This window comes from Ambystoma mexicanum, chromosome 6p, assembly GCF_040938575.1.
Source record: "Ambystoma mexicanum isolate Mex_15411 chromosome 6p, UKY_AmexF1_1, whole genome shotgun sequence".
In the NCBI taxonomy this organism is placed as follows: domain Eukaryota; kingdom Metazoa; phylum Chordata; class Amphibia; order Caudata; family Ambystomatidae; genus Ambystoma; species Ambystoma mexicanum.
Genome location: NC_090935.1, coordinates 1,448,265,812 through 1,448,291,392, shown reverse-complemented (window position 1 = coordinate 1,448,291,392; position 25,581 = coordinate 1,448,265,812). Strand labels below are relative to the sequence as shown.

General features: G+C 43.2%; 1 protein-coding gene across 4 annotated transcripts in view; it reads left to right on the top strand.

Moving 5' to 3' along the window:
* The window catches only part of LOC138510502 (zinc finger protein 154-like), a 256,353-nt gene that overhangs the window by 187,797 nt on the left and 42,975 nt on the right, over nucleotides 1-25,581 (top strand). For 2 of the 4 annotated variants that reach the window (XM_069626202.1, XM_069626201.1), the window contains exons 5-6: nucleotides 18,691-18,789; nucleotides 19,282-19,407. In XM_069626202.1, the coding sequence (XP_069482303.1) occupies nucleotides 18,691-18,789; nucleotides 19,282-19,407 (225 nt within the window). The remainder of the gene's footprint in view (nucleotides 1-18,690; nucleotides 18,790-19,281; nucleotides 19,408-25,581) is intronic. The other 2 variants (XM_069626204.1, XM_069626203.1) reach the window with 1 other exon arrangement.

Below are 25,581 nucleotides of genomic sequence, written 5' to 3'. Positions count from 1 at the left end.
ATCAGAAATGTTTTTACGGTAAGTAATGCATGTCATTAAAGGTGTCACTAGGGTTTCCAAGATGGCGGCTCATTGATGCGAACGTGCAGCGGTGCACTCCATCCCCCTCCAGCAGCCCACAGCATCAGCAGCCCACCCCGATCGCACAGGGGCCTTATCTTATAATGCCCGGAGCGCATACAGAAGGCCCACAGCATTAACACAGGGCCCTATGGAACTGCCGCAAAGGTGCACAGGCCCGCACCGGGTCGCAGAGCAGCTACTGGGGGCCAGATAGCCCTTCCGGGGACGCATCCCACAGAGACCGGGGGAAGAGGAAGGGCTTGCCAAATACCCACCTCAAACAGCAGACAGGCGGAGAAGTGAGGGTCGTCCAACATGCCCCTTCGGAGCGGGAAGCGGAGCAGCCAAATTCAGCTACGTGGCACTCATCAGCTGGGTTCCAGGGCCGGCGACGGGAAGAGGACTCCCCAGCTCAGTCACTGATGACTCCCGCACAGGAGGTGAGCAGGGGGTCTGGGTAGCTGCTCGGAGTGGAACAAGGAGCCCACCCACCGCATGACCCCCCCAGGCCCGGGGATCAGAGGGGCAAAGGGGCCATAAAAAAGCCCAGGAGTGTGCCTCCCTAAGGCGCATGCAACTCAAATAAGATAGCCAAGCCCGGGTCGACTGACGAGTCCTTTGCCCGAGGAGCCGGATCCATGGTCTACATCTAGATGACCTGAATCGCCACTGCCTCTGCCGTCAACTGTACCTTAAGGGTCATTTGTGCCTCATTTCGGGTTGCAGTCCAGTGGCTGGTGCAATTCTTGTCCAACCTCATCACCTACATCTGCTTCATTGACACCCACGTCTTGGACAGCTCTACATAGACAACGGTACGGGTTTCCATACACGTTGTCATGGATTCCTCTTCTCCTCTGCATTGTACCGCCAAAGGTTGTGTGGACTCCGATGACAGCCACCCAGCCTCAGACCAGCCTTGAGGACTGGTTTCAAACCCCGATTATGTCAAGATCCATGACTGAGTATTTAAAAATAAAGATTTATTACATTTTTATAACATAACACTACAACAATGAACCCCCCCTCCCCCACCCGTCCCAGCTCAAACCCCCATGTACTTGGCCCCAAGATCTTCCCCCTCATCCCCACTTCTGCCCCACGAGCCCTCTCCCTCTCATAAAGTCTGCCTTTGCACAAGGTCCTTATAGTCCAATTCCAGTATTCCAAGAAAGAATGCCTCATTTATTTATTTATGTGTACTTCGCCGGAAGCCTAATGGGTATAAGGTCCCACCATGTTTCGGTATAGTGACCTGGGCTCTCCTCCAGTTCTTCCCCCTCCCCCCTGATCTCCATGGCTCCTGCCCCAAGCCCTGTCAAATCACATGACACTCTTCAGGGGGGGAAGGTTGTCTAGGGAGGTTCTCAGATCATGTAGTAGGATGTTCCAGGCCAGTCCATTGTTTTCGTTCTGCTGCTTCCTCCTCAGTGTCTGCACTATCCCCTGCTCTGCCGCTACCCATCTCTGCGCATCTGCTACCCACTGCGTTAGAACTGGGCCTCTGGGACATCCATGAGTTACCAACCTCCTTCTCGCAAGGAGGAAGAAGAGGGCAGCCATTCTCTTCCTTTGATTCTTTCGGTTCCCTCCCAGCAACAGTCCCAATAAACATATCTTAGTTATGCAGTCCATCTGGCATTTCAACAATGCATTAAAGGAGAGTTCCGGGACTTTTTTTTATTGTCCCTACGGTTCGGCCATGTGTTTTTAAGCATAACTCGGTAGATCGTAGAAAACTTTCCTATGGACCTTACCCGACTTTTCGTCCATTAACGCACTCGAAATCAGCCGCCATTTTCTGATAATCCTATCACTTGCCGCATCGCCCTGGCTCACCTGCTTTTGCGGCACTAAATCAAATCCCCCGCCCCTGAGCCTGACATCAGCAGACGCGTACCGCCCATTTCCCAACGCCAAAGCACGTTTCGTGTCAACAATCGCTGCGCCTCAGCTAATGAAGTGTCGCCATGGAAATGGCAGGACGCCTCTTTCCTCAATAAGTATAAACACACCGTTTCACAACACACAGCAGCAGATTTTCGATTCCATTACTCTCTGTGTGTTACTTTGAGTATTCTGTGACTCGTTTCTGTGCTCTGGTCAGCTACCTTCGTTGATTGTAGCCCGTGTGAACAGATACCAGTACCACCGCTATAAATTATTTTACTTTCTTTACCACACAATGGCTACAATAATGCCGTATATGTACGAGCCCGAGTACACCGAGGAAGAACTACTGGAAAGGCAAGCACGCGAAAACGATGGGGATTCGGACGGCAGTTGGGAGGACCAGTCAACGGATGAAGAGCCTGGACCATGTCGCATGGACGGCGTCTCCACCTGGTGCACGTGCAATCGGTGCGAGCTAATGCCAACTGAGGAGGAGAACTGCTGCTGCCGTGAAAATTCCGGGTGCTTGGCCTACATTTCGGAAGGCGAGCCAAGTCCGCAATGCATCACCGAGCTGCCAGAGTTCAGGGAAGCCTGCCTCTCACGGACCGTGTTGAGGATGATGATGGTGCTTATGCACGAACTTTGCGGCACTGTTCGTCCGCGTAATCCGAGTAACGAGTAAGTATACTCTGGTTGTGATGTCAGTGATGCCACTACTATTTCATGGTCGTCTCCCACATATAAAACTACATCTACATATCATTCGAATGCATGTAAATTGGTTCCATGTTGTGCATTTTCTAGATAGAATTTTTTTCAAAGCAGAATGACATTTTTTACCTGAATCGACAGTGATAAGAAAGTTGTCATTTTAATACAGTTTGCATCTTTCATTTTCACAGGTGGTACAGGCTGGTGGCCTATCGTTGCTTCACTTGGTGGCTTCACGGGAGGCTCGGACACCGCGTTCGGAGAGTAATACCTGCCTGTGCGGTACTTGCCATTAGACAACATTTCCCCAGCGACAGTGGACAATACCGCGGATTTTCCCGGGATGTGCTGCAACCGCAACTTTACAATGTGTAATGTTTATTATTTATGTTCAATTGAAATTAAGATCTAAAATAAAACCCAACATATATTTTAACAATGGTTGTTTTGATTTTTTAAATGAATCTAGTGTGTCTCCATTGAATAGTCTTCCTGTGCCTTGTCTTGTCACACCACATGTCTCCGGCCAGCATCCTCCCTCACGCTGGCCGCCCACCTTCAATCCACATAACCGTTGAACCCATATGCAGCAGACATACATATGTTATTTTGCGGGTTGGCATCAAGCCTCCCGGCCTTGCCTCCTCCCCCAAAAATACTTACCACACCACTTTGTTCAAGCGTTGGCAATAAAAGGAAGGCCGTAAATATGGTTGATCATAATAAATCATCCTTTTGGGCACCGGGTACAGAGATGACCCCCTCTGGCCCGTGCCGCCTTGCCACCACAGGCCAGCCTGCTGCTGACTAACTGCCTAGGGATCCAGGGTCTCCAGGGTGAACTGCACCCATATATTCTCCTGGGAGGGTGAGGTATTTATAAACTCACCCCCCTGCCTTCCATGTACTAGATCCTGCAGCCTGCCTCTTACATGCAGTTAGATGGCCTCTCCTTGGTGAGGCCCTGCGGCAAACGAGTCTTGTCTGCACGACCACCGCCCCAATCCACCCCCCGCCCTATCAAAGGCAGTTCGCACCGGGGTACTTGCGCTGGCAAGTGGAGCTGTCAGGGAGCGATAAAGGCCAAGAGGTGCCAAAGACCATGTACACTTCAAAGTGGTCTATAGCGCATGGGTTGTTGTTCCCATGTCTACCGCCAGACCCTGTGTCTCCTGCCAAGCATCCCCCCTCACGCTGGACGGCCCCCTGCAATCCACATAAGTGTGTCTCCATTCACGAGTCTTCCTGTGTCTTGTCTGCACGACCACCGCCCCAAACCACCCCCCGCCCTATCAAAGGCAGTTCGCACCGGGGTACTTGCGCTGGCAAGTGGAGCTGTCAGGGAGCGATAAAGGCCAAGAGGTGCCAAAGACCATGTACACTTCAAAGTGGTCTATAGCGCATGGGTTGTTGTTCCCATGTCTACCGCCAGACCCCGTGTCTCCTGCCAAGCATCCCCCCTCACGCTGGACGGCCCCCTGCAATCCACATAAGTGTGTCTCCATTCACGAGTCTTCCTGTGTCTTGTCTGCACGACCACCGCCCCAAACCACCCCCCGCCCTATCAAAGGCAGTTCGCACCGGGGTACTTGCGCTGGCAAGTGGAGCTGTCAGGGAGCGATAAAGGCCAAGAGGTGCCAAAGACCATGTACACTTCAAAGTGGTCTATAGCGCATGGGTTGTTGTTCCCATGTCTACCGCCAGACCTCGTGTCTCCTGCCAAGCATCCCCCCTCACGCTGGACGGCCCCCTGCAATCCACATAAGTGTGTCTCCATTCACGAGTCTTCCTGTGTCTTGTCTGCACGACCACCGCCCCAAACCACCCCCCGAACTATCAAAGGCAGTTCGCACCGGGGTACTTGCGCTGGCAAGTGGAGCTGTCAGGGAGCGATAAAGGCCAAGAGGTGCCAAAGACCATGTACACTTCAAAGTGGTCTATAGCGCATGGGTTGTTGTTCCCATGTCTACCGCCAGACCCCGTGTCTCCTGCCAAGCATCCCCCCTCACGCTGGACGTGATTCATACACGTCATTCATTCACAAACACACCCCTGTTTCGAATTCTTTATAACCCACTTCATATTTATAATGAGAACTTCTTTGCACTTTGCTAGTCAACCCGTGAAGGTGCTGGTTATCTGCTCTTCGTCTCTGTGAACTTCCGTGACCACTTCGAGGAAACTCGTCAGTTTGCAACCTGTGAACTGCTCCCTGTTCTTCGACAAGAAACTACTCTGATCCCTGCATCTAACTGTTTGCTCGTCAAGGTAAGGCCATGTACCATACTCATTTTGCGTCCAATTTCTTTTCGTTCAAGACAGTACATGCAAGGAACTAGTCATATGTTCTGAGTTTAGTCAAATTATTTTTCTATTTTTTTAAAGTTATTCAAATACTTATCCGCATGTGAATAACGTGTATAGTTCCAAGAACCAAAACATACCTTGCATTGAACCTTTTATGTGTCATTTAATTTTTTAACACATTGGTATTCATAGAGAATTGTTGATCTTTACTTTTCAGAACTTTCCACAATGCCTGCCTGTTCCATTGGCGGTTGCCCTTCGAAGACCCATAATAAATCTGAAGGTACTATAATGCATGTTTTCCCTAAGACAATAGATCAGATAAGAGAATGGGTCCGATATTGCGGATATCCACCCTCTGAGCTTGAAAGTAGAGTCCTAGAAGTCTTTGCGGACAAGAGGGGTGATCGATACCGCATCTGCAGCAGGCACTTTACCTCTGACATGTACTCCACATCATTGCTAATAAAGAAGAACACACCGCGAGCGAGGCGAAAATTGCTCTCCACCGCTATTCCCACTCTATTCGTCCACATCCCTCCACTGGTGAGTCAAGTTTACGTATTTATCTCTCGGCCTTGCGGTAGTGTGTAGCATTAGCTAACAATAATTTCCCCATTTATGTATCCACTCAATATGAAGGCGGAAGATTCTCCATCCGTGTCGTTATTGCAGTCATCAGCCACTTCAAGCGCCTATCGGGTAATCTTACTTAGCTATTCTGCCATTGACTTGTTTTAGGCATGTAAATCAACAGTTTTAATTTATCGTGTAATTATTTTACCTAATGGTACACCCTTGTACTCGTCCTCTAGTCTTTGTTTTCAGTTATAATTATTGTTATCCAAAATAATTCAAGTACTGTCTTTCAGGGAGATGCTGAGGAGTCCAACGTATTGACGACTACCGTTGATATCACTCAGATGCTCGAGGTACGTTTCAGGACAGTTCCATCGATGGAGATCATCAGATCTTGCATTCTTGTAGCGTGATTGTTACACACAATGTTTCTTTCGTTTTTAGCCATTGATATGTCCTTCTGTCGTCGCCCTCGTATGTGTCTTCTTTTTTCAATATTGTGTTCATTACTAATGAAAGTCCTATGTTTCAGGGAGTCGATGGAGCATTAGTCCAAGAAGAAGGGGGAGCGTGCAGTTACGGGTCGGCGCAACAGCTTGCAGAAGTGTGCACCGCAGTTACATCGTCCCTTGATGTTCTTATGCATTTCGAGGTATGGATACTGACAGCTCGATCAAGCGAGATCATATGACGTGATTACATCCGCTATACTTCCTTCTTTATTAACGCAAGTACTATGTTTCAGGGAGATGACGGAGCTTCTTCTACAAGAACATCACCCCTAGTAGTTGATGCAGATTTCTGGGTGGTGACACTTCCAACGATCGAGCAAATCGAATCATATTTAGATATCCATTATTTATTTTAGACAACTGATCATTTGTGCAGGTCTCTTTAGATGAGCCGTTGACGCCTGCACAAACTTTATGTTCTTTTTATCAAAATAGAAAACCATACTAATGCAATTACTGTGTTTCAGGGAGTCACTGAAGCATCATCTTGAATAATATCATCAATGGAAGTCTATGAGGTGCCCAAGGTATGGATCTTGACAGTTCCATCTAACTAGATCAACAATGCGTGAATAATTGTCGTTTGAATGTTCTACACAAAGCGTTCATTCGTGTTTTGCTATTGAGATGTACGTGGGTATTGGTCCCCAAGTACATTTTGTGTTTTCGATATTATTATACATACTAATGAAAGTTCTATATTTCAGGGAGTCGATGGAGCGTCAGTGCGTGATGGATGTGCTTATCAGGAAAACATAGTCGTTGCAGCGCAAGAGGAAGTGGAGACATATACACACGAGTCGGAGCAACAGCGTCCTGATGTTGAAGTTCGAGGCAAGAAAGTTTCAAAGAAAAGAAAGCAAAAGAAGGTTAGTGTCCTGGTCACTATATTATGTTGTTTTTCACTGTTAATAGTTCAATACTGTAAGTTGTGTTTAAACTGAACACCCCTTTTCCAATCTGTCCTCTAGTTGCGAGTGGGTGTACGAACTAGATCTACACAGACAGTGAAGCGAACGAGAGATGTTGCTTGTCAAACCTTTTGGCAGGGACTTGAGACTGGAGAAGCATCGTGCCAATGGGAAGAATATGAAGTGATTGACACCGGAGCTATACCACCACCAGCCATTGATAGTGAATGTCCTCCTGGTAGTTCGGATGCAGTCGGAGATCAATTCACAGAATCCACACCCGCAAAAACTAAGACCGCGAGAAAGTTGAAGAAATTGTTTTATTCACCCATCGCCGGAGAAGGAACAGATGTTGCAATGGAAGAGAATGAAGTAGGCGACAATGAAACACCATCAATATCACTGAACATAGCGGAAGACGATATCAGAGATTCTACCTTTCATGTGAGTGACATGTCCTCAACGTTACAGGCCGAACCAGCTGGGATGCAGAGTGACAGTATAAGGAAAGAGGCCAAATTCATTATATTCGATAGTTGTTTGATTGATATTATTATTCGGATGAAATGTGGGCATTTGGTTGGTGGGGAAGTATGTGGGGAGCCATTGATTAATGTGACTCGTGCAATTCGAGGCACTAACCTTAAAATACATGCCACCTGTACAAAATATCATCCTTTCACATGGTCTGCACAACCTATGCTGGGACAACTGCCAGCAGGCAATCTACTTTGTGCAGCGGCTGCACTTTTTAGTGGTTCAAGTTTTAAAAAATTAGAGTCTTTCTTTCAGTTTGTGGGAATCCATTTCATTGCGAAAACTCAGTTCTACAAATACCAAACCGATTATCTATTTCCAGCCATTAGCGAAGCTTGGAGAATGGAAAAAATGTCTATTGATAGTACATTCGCGGGCAAACGGTTCAGGCTAGCCGGTGATGGACAGTGCGACAGCCCAGGATTTTCAGCCAAGTACTGCACCTACCACTTTCAGGACATGGAAAGTAAGAAAATTGTGAGTTCGGTGGTCGTGCAGGTGTCACAAAGTACATCCTCAGTGGCCATGGAGAAAGTTGGCTTTGTAGCATCATTGCAAGAACTACAATCGCGGGGAATGGTGATCGACCTGATAGCCACGGACAGACACGTTTCAATTGCCAAGACAATGAGAGAACAGTACAAAAATATAAATCACCAATTTGACGTTTGGCATCTTGCAAAATCAATCAATAAAAAATTGTCGGCTGCAGGTAAAAAAAAAAGAATTGCAAGGTATTTCACAGTGGTCCAAGTCAATCAGCAACCATCTTTGGTGGAGCTCAAAAACATGTGGAGGGTCGTTGGAAATTCTACTGGAAAAATGGCGGTCAGTAATGCCACACTGTACAAACGTTCACCGATGGAACACAAACCAACATTTCCACAATTGTGAACATGGCCATTTGTCCACAGAGGAGGCACGGAAGAAGAAGTGGTTGATTCCTTCATCACCCACTCACAAAGCCATTGAAAAGATTGTATTTGATAAAACTATAACAAAAGCTTTGAGGGGACTCACGGAATTCTGCCACACAGGAGATTTGGAGGTGTTCCACAATATGTGCCTCAAGTACAGGCCAAAACGATTGCATTTTGGCATGGAGGGCATGATAAATCGGACTCTTTTAGCGGTCTTGGCACATAACCATAATGTTGGCCGTCAACAAAGTAGGACGACCGGAACTTTAGGGACGCTTCGCTACAATAAGGCCTTCACTAAAAGAAGTAAACAATGGGTGATCAAACCAGTGTTTGAGGATATGCAATATGAGTTTATTGAGAAACTTATTGTTGACGTCCTAGATAGGCACATAAATGGAGTTGTGAACGAACCTGTGCAGGGGACAACTGCATTGCCACCCAACATTGCATCTGTTCCATGTCCACCTAAAGAAGAACTCATTGAGAAATACACATCACGGTTTAAATGATTGTAATTTCATTGTCTGTTCTCTCAAGTCTCCTCATGTCGCAGGCCCATTGAATATGTGTATCTATCCAACCTTGTTCATTTGCGCATTAAATTAAACCAAACAGTAATATAAATCATTTTTCAAAAAATATAGAATGTCTCCGTATTTATGGTTCTGTGTGGCTGCAAAGCACGCAGACAAAATGCAAAGATGGAGTGTAAATTTCAAGTCCTGTGAGAATGCCTTACACTGAATGTAGCTAACTAGGAATGTGTGCTCGTTCAAAGTGAAGGTCAGCTGCTTTGATTTTTTCTCGGGTGCCAGAATGGCACACGACTCAGTATAAGGTTCTATTGTATTTTGACCTTGACAGGCCGGGACCACGTAAGAAACGATAATGAATATAATTTCAGAAACGAAAGCCATTTCATGTTCGTTCATTAGAAGAAATAACGTCGGCATAGAAGGAGTGGTATTTCGGGGCTGCCCTACGCACAGACGCAATGGAAAATGCAAATATAATGTAAGTAACTCTTTAGATGAGTTTATACCGCAATTTAATTACTATACAGTAGCTTTAAAGACGGGTTAAGTTGTACTTGTTCGTTCTATGTGGCATGTTGTTTTGTACCGCGCACTATCTTGGGGAGAACCGTCTACTTTTACGGAAGCACCTCAAAACCTTTGCTTCTGCTTTCTCTCTCCCTCTCCCCTGCTACAACTGGTCCACTGTCTGCGATCTCGGTCCTGGGCCCTTCCACTCTCCACCTGCACTCCCTGTCAACCCCTGCACTGAGGGACTGTCTCAGTATCCTACAGCCCCCCCTTGACGTTTAAAACCCAGTTGCACTGTCCTAGCTATGAAATAATTTCCCGACCGAATATATAAAATGAATAATTTTAATAAAGATCTGATGGTGAGACTAATTTTATTGTTTATGTTTTTCAAACAGGTACATCATGCATTACTGCATGTGTCACGAGTACCAGACACCGGCGGACGGCTTTTTTAACCGCCAGTTGCTTCTCCGCGTGAACAACGTTACCACCCTGACCATTTTATGGGACGATCGCCAAGTACAAGTATGCCCTTACGCGGTACTAACGGCTAGATGCAACATACAGACCGTTGTGGTGGCCTAGTGCCTCGTTGTTGGAACAGCCATGCGATTATCAGTGCGACCGAAGAGCTTATTTTATCGTAAACCAACACCCTGTTTACTGCACACGAACATCGCTTGCCTCAAGACGAACTATTTTGGATCGAGAGCAAATAAAAATGAAAATCGCTGAATATTCTATAAACATTTGATGTCCAATAAATGTACTTTGCCAAATGTACAATCTTGCAGTTTGCTTTTAAACCACAGTTTCATATTCCGAATTGTGGCGCTGTATTGTGAGATGATCTAAGACCCTGTGTACAGCAAAGGAACATCGCGTGCCTCAAAACGAACTATTTTGGATCGAGAGCAAATAAAAAAGAAAATCGCTGAATATTCTCTAAACATTTGATGTCAAATAAATGTACTTTACCAAATTTACAATCTTGCGGTTTGATTTAAAAGTACAGTTTCATATTGCGAATTGTGGCGCGCTGTGTTGTGTGAGCTGATCTGTGTTGATTTCCGGGTTCTGTGTGGAGTCGCGTAGAAGACGCCTGGGCGCGTTTGCCTACGCAGCACAGTCACGTCATGGATAGAGGCGGGGAATATGAATGTTTTGATAAAGTCTGTTTCAGGGGCGGGGGATTTGATTTAGTGCCGCAAAAGCAGGTGAGCCAGGGCGATGCGGCAAGTGATAGGATTATCAGAAAATGGCGGCTGATTTCGAGTGCGTTAATGGACGAAAAGTCGGGTAAGGTCCATAGGAAAGTTTTCTACGATCTACCGAGTTATGCTTAAAAACACATGGCCGAACCGTAGGGACAATAAAAAAAAAGTCCCGGAACTCTCCTTTAACCTTTGACATTACCCCTTGCCAGTATCCTGTGATCACTGGGCATGTCCATGTCATTTGCCAGAAGTAGATTGCATGTTGTCCGCACTGCGGGCATTGGTGCAAGTGTTCTGAATGTATCATGTGCAGTTTTTGGGGAGTAAGGTAGGTTCTATGTAAGATATTGAATTGAACCAGCGTGAACCTTGCATTCCTGGAGACTTTCCCTTCATTCTTGCATATTTTGCGCCATTCCTGTTCCTCAAAGGTGACTCCCAGGTCCCGTTCCCACTTTTCCTTAACGTTAAGCTGGGGGAGAATTCTACTACCCTGTAATGCCGAATACAACATGGAAATCGCCTGCCCCTCATTTCCTGTAGCTAGGAGTGTCTGTAGGATACACACTTGGGTACCACCTACGCCTCTTCAGAAAATTAAGCCACCAATGCCCACCAAAGCCAAGGGGCTTCAATTTGTGGGCCCTCTCCTCCAGCCACGACATGGAGGAGGACAGGGACACTGGAATGAAGTTCATTTCTGGAATGGGGTCCATTCACCCCACCCAACCACACTTATGCTTTGAATTTGGAGTTATAACTGAGAGAGGTAAGGCTTTCATATGTGGTCAGAGGTGGGAACACATCTGGCACCAATACCCAAAAAGATCATTTCCTGTGTAGGAGTTATTAGCGACTGCCTAGGACAGTACGAGTTCAGTTTAAGTGGCCACGTGGAGGTGGTTCTGATTCATTCTCTGTCTAGGCTGCCCAATTCAGGCCCCCTGGTAAACTGTGCATCTTCGTAAGGTAGCTCATCTGGTTCCTGCTTCTGCTACAGACATCTGAGTGATGAGTTCAATATCACTGTTTCCAATCCAAGCAGGGCAACCCACCCTTTAATTTTGTAAGTCTATTGATGTTGGTTACAACTAGTAGTGGACTAAAGCTGCGTTTGAACTCCCAAGAGCGCAGCCGTTTTTGTACAACCTGTGTACACACATTTATCTCCACCCACACAAATGCAGGCACCGTGTTTCACTCTTCAACTTCAAGGTACAGTACAGTGTGTAAAAATGTCACGTCTAGTATACCGTCTACTTTGTGAGATAGCTCTCCTACTGATGTGTCAGTTACTGAGATCTGTGCCGAAACTGCAGTCAAGTACAAATCAGAGTAGCGTCCAAACCCATGTTGCTCCTTTCCACCTGTGAGCCATCTGACTCATCACGCCTCTTCCAGTGTTGTCAGGTTTAATTCTCAGTGAGATGGGTTGTCTTCCCTCCTGCTTCCTTTAAATGTAGGAACCATTCAGGTTTGTAATATTCTGGTATGCAGGAGGAAGCTTTCTCTCTAAGGGCAGTTCATGATCAAATCTGGTGCGTCTCATGATGCCACATTGCTGCAGTAAATGATGCTTTATCTGTCTACGCAAATATGACCACCCCTCCCTTGTAGACAACCCAACACTGTACGAAAGCTCAATTGCTTCACAGTGCATGCTGCAAACATATACGAATGACACAGCGTTGTGCCTTTTGATGTGGATAAAGGAAGCACCACAACTAGCCTGACTTGAGATCAGATTGTATGTCTATTTATAGTCTTCTTTGTCTTGGTGCTATCAATTCTTACTGGAAGAAGGGAAGGAGTATTACACTAACAGATTGTTCTCAGCAGACTTTATGGGTTTCATAGTCTCAAGGGCCAAGAAGGTTAGGGAGTTCCCTCACGGAATGGGAATCCTTGTCCCACAAGGGTAGTCTCTCTTTGTGAGGTTCCGCTTCCCGCCACCACTATGGCGACTGTTGCATAGCAGGCTCACCTCCCTAGCATCACAGGGAAGGGCTTTCCCCTGCGGAGAAGTGACATGATCCCATGAATCGTTAAAACTGGCAAAAGCAGGATAATAGAAGTTCTCATACATTGTCTGATATCATACAATGTAGCTCCCAATCCGTATGGAAAACCTGCTGAGTTGTTTTAAAAAATGCAGGCGTCAGACAGCCCTGGTTAGATTATGTTCGTTCTTGCATGTTATAACAAGTGGTAAAATATTAAACCCTTGGATGCAAGCATATTCTTCCTCAAAAAAGTATAAATCAGCTAAAGACCTCCAATATCACTGTCAAATTCAGAAAGTAAAAGCTATTCAAATGTTTTGGTCATTAGCTGATTGTAAATTTAGTATTCCATGGTGGCATGGTTTTGTACTGGGTGTCAAAACTACTGAATGTACTATTCAACAAAAGCGGTTTTAAAGCTGATCTGTTGCGAGACCTTTACATTGGTTCCTTTTTCATGGGTCAGATCCCGTGTGGGCTGCTGTGATACGCATTGGAAGCATGTGACAGTCGCCCAGACGGGAACTGACCCATGACAAAGGTGAAATCCGAGAAAACCAATTTAGAACAATTTATGAGAACTTGTCCCGATTTGAGAAAGGCGACCTGCCGAAACACGTGTCATTAGGAGGGACACCCTGTTAAGTCTGTGATTAAAGTTTGAGAATGATAAACTAACTGGCACAGATCTCCACAAGTATTCCTTTTCTTGTACTGAACGTACTAGTTGGACTACAATGATGTTGCCAATAGGCAGAAACCAGTCACGTTTGATATTTCTTAGATGCAGAGAACATCTTTGGCTAAGTGACTTGGGACTTTCTCGTTGCTTTACTCACTGAGTTGCAATTGGAAGGAAATTGGTATCCTAGGCTCAATTATTGGGCATGGAGTCCTGGGCAAGATATGCATTGTTGGGTGCCAGTGCAAGGAATTTCTATCTTGGCAGGTCCCAGACAAGGTTGAATACTTTCACCGCTGATATTTGCTATTTATATATAACGGCTAATTTGCTAAATATTAAGCACCTCAACAATTAAACCCAAACTAATTAGAGACATAGAAATTAAGGTATTACTCTGTGCTGAAGACGTAGCCATATGCACCAGTGGACTCTCAAAAGCCATTTTGGGTGTAGTAGATGTAGCAAGTAAATTCTGCTACAATTCTGGATACAAATTGAATCTTAACAGTAGTGATATTATACACAACACCCACACCGAATACACATCCACATTATGTTGCAAATCAGGCGGATATGTGAGTATTGTTTTTGCAGATGACTAAAGTAAGATCTAAAGGGGGAAGTATGAAAAACTCCTGAATAGCATCATTACAACTCTAAAATACAGGCATAACTGTAGAATAGCATTTATTGGTTTTGTAATATTGTTAAAATGACTGTTCTACCCTGGTTACTAGATCTGTTTCGTATACTGATAATTTCTGTCCCCAACACGTTTCCACACATTTGAATCAGATCATGCAATTTTAAATTGGAGATATCGGAAGATACGTAGAGCAATTGCATTACAGGATTTCCATTGTTGTTACGTAACCGCAATGGGCCGAAAGCTGCTACAGTTGCTGTCTGACATTGCCAAACCGTTGCTAAAGGTGTACAGGACTTTCATATCCCTCTTAAGACATTGGAAGGCACTCTTCAAATAATCAAGATATAGGACTCTTCACACTTCGCATAACACTTGGCAGGGCTCTTGAAAATAAGGAATCTTCCACATATATCAGCATTGGCTCCACTCATAGGTGATCTATCAAGGCAGACATTTATTGTGACCTAAGAGAAATGACCTCGACCCATGAACCTGATGGGATAATATCTTTTATATTGAAAACCCAATGTGACACGTGAAGCAACATTAGCAACAATGATAGTGTGCATTTCCAATATTCTCCTCCTCTTGGAAACGTTGGTACACAATTTCCTAGGGACCACAGAGTCGCCTAGTTATGAGGTGGACTTAAGGTTTGTGACTATGTCCCAAACTTCTGTTTTTGAACAGCTGTGAAATTCTAACTTTGGGATTGATGGATAAGTATTATCCTGAGTGGTGATGTTAGTAATATCCAGGCTTTTGTTAGATGTTAAGCTAGCCTGTTGATTAGCAATAGTCAGTTGGTGGCCGGAGGTTTTGGTCAAGAAGTCATTTTGTATTGTCGGACACCAGGCCAAGTCTTTGGTGATCATTGGAAATGGGGAAGTATGGCTCTCAAATTCTTTAAGAATTTTGAATAGTTAATTGGAACTGGATTTGGCACTATTGATTGTCAGGTTGTATTTTTTTGTTTTTGCTTCTATAATGGTCTTTTTAAAGGCATGCACAGGTTCTTTATATTTGCTTAGAGTGAGAGGGCCAAGGTTCTTACGCCACTCTCGTTCTAGCGCTCTTTTCTTTCTTCTTGCTTCTAAGACACGGTCATTAAACCAGGATTTTTTAATGCTTACTGTTTTTATTTTATTTGTTTTGTCCGGGGCAAGAGTGATGGTAGTTTTAATGGGCAGGGAAAGATGAGACACTAGGTCAGAGGTTTTCTCAAATGTTTTAACAGTATCCAGCTTATAGGATAGTAGGATGGAGAAGTCAGCCGAGGAGACATTTTTAAGATTTCTACATTTTATCTCTGTCCTTGTGTTAATGTCTAGTTTAGGTGGAGCAGTGGGTAGTAGTATGGTCATATTAACCAGAAAAGTGGTCAGACCAGGGACAAGGCTGGGTATCTGTGGGAAAAGCCAGCAGTTTCAAGGGAATATAATGAACTGGCTTGAGAATCAGATGAATCTTCGGCCCATAAATTAAAGTTCCCTAGTACCATCAATATAATTTGTACATGTGTGTGTGTATAAAGAGAGAAAAACAGGGTACGACGCGTTTCGCAGCGTCCTCACTGCTTGTTCATATACAAAATTTTAAACACCCAGTGGCAATACATATACAAACACCTAGTCTCTATGGTTTGCATTTAGCAGTTGTCCTTTTTCTCTTTCAACAATACATAGCTGAAGCTGTTGAGTAAATAATTAGAAAATATGGTGGCCATTTTGTAAAAGCTTTTCATTAGTTTGACTGCTTATTTTGTCGTGCATCTGATAGCATATATCCATTGATACGAAACGCCAAGGGTATAGAGCATGTAATAAATCAAAAAGCGACTTCAGACTGTTTTTGCCAGTGTGCCCATTAACTATATCCATTCGTTGAATATACTAAATCTTAATTTAGCAAACATGAAGAATTTACCAAAAATAACAGTAACGCCATTTCTAAAGTGCTTAGTGCATACAATTGCCATAATCATTGTACACATTCTAAAGTGGTTAGTGCAATTACTTTAAAATTGCCACTATAATTTTCATTGAATAGATTAGGAATGTTTATAAATTTCGGCAAAAATGGACACATAGCAAACATACTAAAGATGCTTAATGCATGCAATTTATGGTTGCTATCGCAATTCCAATTACTTTTAAGAAAATGCTTAGTGCATATACTTAATAACTGCCTTCTTCATTATAATAAAAGAACGTTCCACCCAAACTCGAAATATTTCATATATCTAAAATGCATAGTACATCATGACGAATTGCAAACTTGATAATTTACTCAATACGCAATATTGATTTAAAGCTTGGCTCCACCATAACATAATTTGACAGCAACTACATAAATCTCATTGTATATTAAAAACCTCAATAGCATATAAGAGAGGATGGTTATATTGTTCATTATATTTCTTCATCAAGAGCTGATACTTAACATATCTTTACTAAAAATAGTCAAGTAAAAGCCATATATAATTGGTTATTTATAACGTGCTTAATACCAAAGAGGTTTCTAAGCACGGACCCGGCATTCTAACCAGTTTTGTTCTGCGTCGTCTTGCTTCCAAGACGAGCGTGTTGCCACTGAGCTATACTACCCATGACAATTGGGGAATTGGCCTTTGTGATGCTATTCAGTAAGGCGAGAATCTGTGCTGTGAATTATATATCCTGTTGTCACTGAGTCATCAATAGAGATTTAAGCAGTAACATGTAACCATGTCTTGGTTACTGTGAGCATGTCAAGTTTGTGCATGGTAATATGATCAGCAACCTCAATCCCATGTAGGACTAGTGAACGCGTTGAGAAGAGATGGTTAGTTGGTTGTTAAAGGGTGGCTTCTTGATATCACTACTGATATCTGGATTGGAATGGAGGGGCTTAGTACATTCAGTGAAAGGCTCTTCTTGAATGATTATGCCCAGAGAGTGGATGAAATTAAGAGTATGGTCACTGGGCAAGGGGAGGGGCTGTATCTCTTCGATCTCTTTCGTACCAGGAATTGATACGAGAGGCTGGTCTCTATATTTCTATGGCATCCAAGCTAGCATTGTTCATGTTGTTTGGCGAGGGAAGGGTTTTGTGTGTAAGGCGTCACTCTCCTTTATTACTTCGGAATCAGAAAGTAGTCTAAGCGCTTGGAATTTCGACAGGATTTCAGCTTGTTTTCATTGATAACAGGTTCTAGGCGGGCGGACATACTGGGTGAAATCACCCGTGCAAAAGAGCAGGCGGAAAAGGCACTAGAGAGGGGCACACCTTACCTTGCATTTGAGTTGTGAAGGAAAATGAGAGGTCCCTTGTGGACAATGGGAGCAGGCAGAGTGAACAGCAGCCCCCGGTTACGGGTAGTGTAGTTCAAACAGAACTACAAAGGCAGCTGAGTCCGCTCGTGGATCGTAGCAGGTAAATTACAGAGTGCGTGGCAAAGCAAAGCGCACAATGCAGCAGAGGTTTCAATAGGGCAATGTGCAATATGAAATTGAACAAAATAAGCAGTTTCAAATCTAGATGGTCTTTGAACTACTTTTGCAGTGTCACAGGGTCGTAATAGAATACTGAAGCACAGACAGTGTGATTCAGTCTAATGGCTCACAATTAAGTTCAAATTAAACTTGGAGCAAATGGATTCCAATGTTAAAGATCCAGACTAAGTCAAAGTCAATAAAGAAGCAGACACACGTTAACACAGCACCAGACGCACACTTGCAAACACACATCTTTACCGGGAGATAGTCAAACCATTGCTAAATCTGTTGGATTTGTCTTCAGAATACCTTTTGTGAATAGCAGTGTATGGATCACTCAAATTTACAAGATGTTGATGTCAACTAGAGGATATGATCTGAGCACAATAGATGGATGGGGTCAGTGCACCAAACCTCAGTTGATATGGATAGGGGCTCCAAAATGAAAAGGTGTGTGTTGGACATTGTTGCTATCCAAGCACAGGGGATACTATTGTTGCTATCCAAGCACAGGGGATACTAGTGTTGCTATCCAAGCACAGGGGATACTATTGTAAGTTGATCATGGCTTTCTATTGTTCTACAGCAAAATTATGTAAATGGGCCAAAAGCCCTAACTCACATATTGGCGCAGTGACTTGCTCCACATGCTAGTCACCTGCTAATTGTATCCATTCTAGGTTAATATTTGCAATTATCTCCAAAACAACTATTAAACATCCACTGCTCACAATACTACAGGGTGAAACGTGGACAAAGGACATATGGTTGATGACTTAATTAAGTTTCATACTTCTTGCTATTGCTATGCTTATGACGGCCAAAATGTGGATAGAAACCCTACTACATTCCTGCAACAATAGCATTTGAAGGTGAGTGAACCCTGGCTTAACTATTGGACCGGTAGCGCTGGATTAAATAACTAATGTATTGACTACATGCAAACATTTGATTTAATTTTGTTTCACCTGTTGTTCGCTACAGTGGCTTTTTTCTATGTACTGCAAATGTGTACTTTCATAAACCCAATCCATAAATGTTTGAAATATAAGGACACAATAATATGTTCCTGGGACGCTGTCTTTTTCTTTGCCTCTGACTCCTTAGAGAAAATGCATGCTCAAAGCACCAATGCCCATTTTAAATTCAACCATTCTTGCTTCATCAAACAGGATTTTCTTCTATCTGTCCTGAAATTATTCCGAAGATGGAACATGAGTCGGGCATTAATGCCTCCAAAATGGAAGAAAGGAGCATCAGTGCGTACACAGGTATGTTAAATGTGGACCTGCATTACTAGGTTACTCACAATCCTCCATATAGGCCAGCCATGATAGGTGGGCAAAAGGTTGATTTCATTTTCATGTGTACGTTTCACCCCAAAAAACAGCTTTTTTAAGTGAAAGCATTATTTCAGCTTATGTGAACGCATCTTTAAAATGGAGAAATGTAGCAAGACAAAAATGTCAACCTAACATTCCGAGACAGAAAAAAACGGGTTACCTTTAGTTTGTAGTTTATTTATCTTAGACTAACTGGAACTATGTACACCCTGTAAAGCTAAAACAATCATAAATTCAAGGTGTGTGTAAAAGACAAACTATATGGTCACCATGACAGAAGAGCCAGTTCTCACTTGCCATGTGACTAACATTTCCTTATTTTAAACTACTTAATTCTCATAGAATACATAGTACAACTTTATTTGAACAGCAACATCTCTAGATTGTAGTGGCAAGCACATATTATGTAATTGGTTGTAGCTGTTTCCTTTCACACAGAGAATGACGCTAGGAAACCAACAATTTCATTTGGAATGTACGAAGACGAAGGGAACAGTAACCCGGTCTTTCAGGACTTAGAAAGACGAAAAAAGAAGCGTTTTTCAGGTAAGCAAGCACTGATTTACTTTTAGAATGACATGTATATGATGGGATAGACTACTGTAAATAAATATGCTCAAATCTACAGTGCTTTCTCTGTCTTGATCTCTCTTTTTTTTTAAACAAAATTATTACATTTCCACTATATAAAAGTCACAATATACAAAACCATAATCAACATGTAAGAAACATAACACTAAAGTAAAAACATTCAAAAAAACTACAACCATCAATGACCCATAAGCAGAACTGTTGTAGGAAAAAAAAGAAAACAAAATGGGAGTGGAAGCAGGGCAGAGAAGAGGAAAGGGGAGCACAGACAGCATTCAAAAACCCATATCCCCTTCACATACCAATTATTACAATTCAGAGTTCAAAATTGATTGCATCGGCACAACTCATGGACAAATAAAAAAAATCGCACAGTTCAGTTTTTAAAATAAGAATACATCACTTATCTGTCTTGCAGTTTGCAGAAGTAATGCTCTATCACAGATTTAAGTCCAAGAATTTCCCCCAGATCTTCTGGAAGCGCGAAGCTTGCTTTAGAATAGAAAAATTGGCAAAGTCCGAAATGTGGCGAAAAAACCCCCATTTCCGCACATTTCACTCTGCTCACCCACCAAAACATGCCGCCAACAACACATGGCCTACCATCCCGCATTCCCACAGGTGTCCCGACGAAAACTGTACCTAACATGTGTGGGTGCACCTACCTGGACGCAAAGGAAAAAGCCGAAAATACGGGTAACCCCAAGTCTTTTGGCACAGCAGAATTTCAGGAATTTTGCTCAAGCGCACACCATACATATTTGGGCATAGGGTGTCCAAGCCACCAAAGAAAACTGGGAACCCATTGCTTTTCTGAAAAGAGGACACCTGTGGGAATCCACAGAGGTCTAACTTGCGCGAATTGCTGCCCTTTGTCACACAACCCTTTCATTTCCCAAATGTGACCTACATTTAATCGCTGGTTTAGGCCCTATACACTTTTGTAACCTGCACAAGTCACCTACCCTTTAAAAGGTCTGCCTGTGCTCTTTCAAAAAATGTATGCTTGCCTTTCCTCACTGCATTTGTTTTCCTTATTTACACATGCTAAGTACGTCTGTTCAGGCCGTAAGCATAAAACTCTTGTATACCATGGCTCAGTTTTTGGCTTGTGGTGTTGCTTGTTTTGTGAAACATTACAAAAAATGTGTGATTTCCTAACTGCAAGGAAAATCCTATTTTCCTATTGGAAAAAAAGGTCAAAATCGCCTACCTCTCACAAAACGGTTGATAACCATATAAAAAAAAATGTTTTATTTCCACTCAACCTATTCTTGAAAGCCAGGAAAATTGGGAATTCAGCACAGCAAACCATTTTTTCCTGGATCCTACAAGGAAAAAAACACAGGCTTCTTTGTACATCATTTTGTTTTTTTTTGTGAAAAACCCCAAAATGTTCTGCCTTTTTGGTTATTTTATCTAACGCCCCTTACAGCAAACTAGGATTCGACCACCTACATGTGGGAAAAAAGGGGCCAAATTTGGCGAGGATATCTCATGTAACAAAAAAGTTACAAGCCATTGAATGGTGACATACCGAAATTACCAAAAAAGGCCTCGGCACTGGGGGGGAAAACCCATGGCAGTTAAGGGGTTAAGGTGCTCAATAACATGATGTTAGCCGTTGTGCCCAAGTTTTTGACGAATCCCGACTGGTATAGGTCGCACAACCAGCCGTTTTGACCCAGGCTAGAAATTTGTCAAGGAGTAGGTACCCGAACAACTTGCCGACGACATGGGTGCCGGTATTGTCTTCTGAGTGAGACTAAAGCATTTATAGTTGCTGAGATAGATATGAACCATGGTTGGGATAGCCAATATATAGATAAAGGTAATGCTCCTATCTAGTATATTCTTGTATGTGTTGTTAATTGTAGCTAGTCTATTTGAGGCTGACAGACATAGACATTTTGTTTGTCTTTGTAAGCATGCTTGTACTACCTTGTCATCAGGAGCTTGGTAGATTGCTGTTGTATGTGGATAGTATTTCCTTTGCAATGTCTGTTAATCTTGTTTGTAGCATACTCGCACTGTTGGAGGGAAAGGCTTGTCATATGATTTTCAATGGCAGTGCCTCATTTTTGGGGCATGTTGATTAGCTGCCCTCTAGGCTGGTTGAAAAGGGCGCTAACTAGTCCCCCAGTTTACTTTAACTTTCTTGTCCCTCCTATTGACAGATTGTGTGCGCTGCACATTACTTTGAAGACCCTTTGCTCTCATTGCCATGCTTTCTAAGGGCCTGTAGATTGAGAAGCACTGCCGTTTTTTTAGTGTGGGGGCAGCATCGCACTTAACCCACTGAAGAATTCTGGGAGATGGGAGCTAAGGTGGGGATGTGTACTTCGGTGCTAAAGAGTATAATGGCTCCAATACAAGCCATTTATAGAGTTAAATGTTGTGGATGATTCAGGTGCCTTCAGGTAACAACAGAGACCAGTGGACACAGCAGATACTAGATGGTTTGGGAAAACCAGGACCAACAAAGTATGTAGCTTGTGAATATGTCGATTGTATGTAATCTGTTCTTCTTTCAACTTGTGCACCTCCTCCGTTTCCCCTGAGTTGAGATGGACATGTGTGGATGCATAACATTTCAAATAATTCTGTATTAGTTGAGTATGCGCTCCGGATATTTCCTGTACTTGTACCAGAAACATCTCCATTCTAAAACAGGACAGCAGTAAAACCGTCCACCTCCTGCGAACTATGGCAAAACCACAATGCAAACAATATTATCAACATCTCTGCCACAGCAAGTTGCCAGCCTACAAAAGTACTAACCCCAACTATTGATCTAGCACCTTGTGCTGAAACAACTATTTAAGCTCTAAAAGTACAACTTCAACATCTGATCAAACACATGCTGTGGCCGTTCATCACCCCATAAAATGCACTCCGATAAATGCATGTGCTGTTCAACTGCATAGAACTTGCGTGCCCAATTGAGAAGCAAAATATGAATTTATTTTTCTTTGCCGATTCATGGTTAACACAATTTCGGGCAACTTATTATGAACGACTCCATTTGATACCATACCAGGCCAACAAATCAGGTGAGTGCCTGGCAGTAATCTTAGAAACAGTGTGGTATTTCTCAAAATTGGATACAGTCCAAACATCTTAGTTCAAGCTGTTATTGGTCAAGCAACAACACTCTGGCCAGGAGATCTGGAGACAGCATGAAAGGGCAGAGAAGAACTGGCAAAGTGTTCCATCCCTGTGTTTACAGACTTTGCTACCTGCATCATACCTAACCACAATCTCAATAACTTTGTTGAAGGCTTCAGTGTCTGCTCCGGTAAACCTTGCCTGCTGACAACTTATATTCCTACTCTTTAGAACATACTAGATCCCCACCAATACTGAAGTTTCCCAACACACAACAAAGGGAACATCCTGGTTTGTATTCTAGCTGCCCTTTACTTCCTCTCGATACTTAATCATTTTCCTTTATACTGGTCAGATCTTCTTGCCATTCCCTATTTGTTATCAGACCTAGAACTTACCACCAGCCGAGCTCACTACTGTTGTCACCACAAAAATATCCACTGTTGTCTAATAAAGAATATATTCAAAGAAAAAACCTAATCTGTTTGAGAACCCTTAGGACATGCATATTGTGACAGTGTCCCCTGTTTGGCCATGGTGTTGTGCTTGTTAGTGGTGTGACACAGACGGCGCAGCCTCACCATCTGCTATTTAATGTAGTATCTAAGGACTGTATGGAGAAGAGGCCCAGGTCCTCCTCACAACAAAACGGATCTGGAACAAAATCTACTGCTGCAAGCCCTCTGAATAATTTCTTAGAAGCTATCACTGCGGCACACCATTATGCAAAACCGCAGGGGGGGGAATAATGACAAGTAAACTGTAAGAATTACCAAGCTAGGGTTACTACAGAAAGCTGCTTTCGCGGGTGCCGCATCCCGGGAGCAAAAAGCAAATCATATCCAAGCCCCCAGCCCCGTCTCCCACCCATGAAATGTACAGTAAGGGGTGAGGGAAAATATTACAGAGGATACATAGGTGTACAGTCATATTCTCATGCTTCTTTTGCTTGCTCTCCATCCCACTCTTCCACCTACCGCCACCACCTACTAACTGAGCCCTTGGGGTTTTATAGGACGTTGGCGCCTCCTTGCAACTCCTCTCTAGAGTAAGGGGACTCTGGTTTAGTTGATGGCATGGGGATTTACTGTTGAGCTCTGCTACAGGCATGATTGCAGCCCTGGTGTGGGACTTGGGATTAACAAGTCTCTTCCTTTGGGCATTGCTTTTTCTACTTTTTGCCCTGCTTTCCAGCCTCTCCTTTGGTTAAGGGAACTCAAGTGTGCAGGCTTCTTATAGGGAACTTGGGAGCCTGAGTTCTCTAAGGTTGGGTGTGTCTATAGTGTCTGCTGAACCACAGCTTCAAGAAACCGGTCTACTATCCTGGAGTTCCTAACTCCCTCTAGGAGTGATTTCTGCACCTGCACAAGGGAAGTCAAGTGTGCAGGTGCTACGGTCAAGTACTGAAGTAGCAGGATCCTGCAGGAGTGAAGCTGGCCCACCCAGCCCCCTAAGCCTCCCAGCCCAACAATCCTGATACTATAAAACTATTGGCCAGGCAAACCCAAAGGGAAAGGGGAATGGAGAAAACAACAAAGACAAGAACTCCCACTTCAGGTACTTCAGACTATCTTCATTGGAAAGTCTTTTGGATCAGTTGAGTTCCTAAAAAGAAAGTACGGTCTTAAATAATAATATATTATTTTACTTTCTAATTCACTCTCTTACTGTAATGAGTCTTTATTACCTGTTGCCTAAGTGTGATTTGCCCTTAGACTGCTTCTGAAAGAATATTGCTGCTGCTGAGGTGCTGTGTTAGACTTTTCTTCGTGTTAGACTTTTCTTCTCTTTCTATCTTCTTTTACAGCTAACTGTTCTCTTAAGTTCTGAAATTCACTGCTTGTTACTTCCTCAAAAAAAATGTCTCTTTAAATGGATTAAGTCAGTAAGCACTCGCTCGAAAAAAGAAACTGACTCGCTTTCAAAATCGGAAGCGCATCTTCAAACAAATGTCCTTTATTCTATGAAGACCGAAACGATACGCGACGCAGTAGAAAATAACATCTAAAATCGCTGCGACGCACGCGCGACATTGTAAGGTCCTTTTTTCTAAATCGTGCACCTTGAATAACAACAATACGCGCTGTACGCTCTGAAGAAATATGAAAACTAAAACGTTTGGGAAAAAAGGTTAATTCAAGTTAGTAAAGGTTAGCAACTCGGCGAAAATGATCTGCACGCCTAGTTGGTACCAAAAACATTATTTACTTGCATTTTGAAGTGCAATTCCTTTCCTTGTATTTCCAAGTTATGTTCTTTTTGTCATATAAAACATTACGATTTGTCTTCCTTAAATGCCCAAAATTACTCTTTCAAGTCTTTAAAAATATCTGCCGATCAAGTCGTTAATTTCTTCATATAAACAGAAAAACACTTAGCTTTGTCTTTGTTCTTCAGTAGAATTCAACTGCTCAGCAAACTGGTATTTACAGCAGATTCCTTCACCTTCTTTCTTGGCTTAGATTTCTAGTATTTGAAATAAAAACTAAAACAAAATTCTACACCTTGTGAAATTGTAACTATCACTATTTTAACTAGAGCTAAAAAATATATGACCTACTCTGATAAATACTTTAATGAAAGGCAGTTTAGAACTGTTAAGAACATTCCAAATGACAACACAATGCTGCCTGCAGTAAACTAAACCAATCACTGCTGGAAAAGTGTTCCACCATCTTGGCTTGGGAGCATTTCATCTTTCTAAATGAAAGTTAGTTAAGGGAAATAGATCAAACTTACAAATGAAATGTTCTACTCTCTAACCAGGTTTTATTTAATATTTTAACAAACCTCCCTTTCTAACCTTCCTGGAAAAATATTTGAAACAACCAATTCTCATAGAACCCTTGCCAATGTGAGGTACAAAATGTGAAAACCTGACAGCTACCTGCTCTGCAGGATCGCTGCTCCTCTATTCTCTTAAAGGGGCAGGTTACAGTTTGTCGATCCCCTGCCCTCTTCCTGTGGCATGGCAAAGGTAGCCAGGGGATCCTTCTAAAGCAACCCCGGTACCTAGCATAC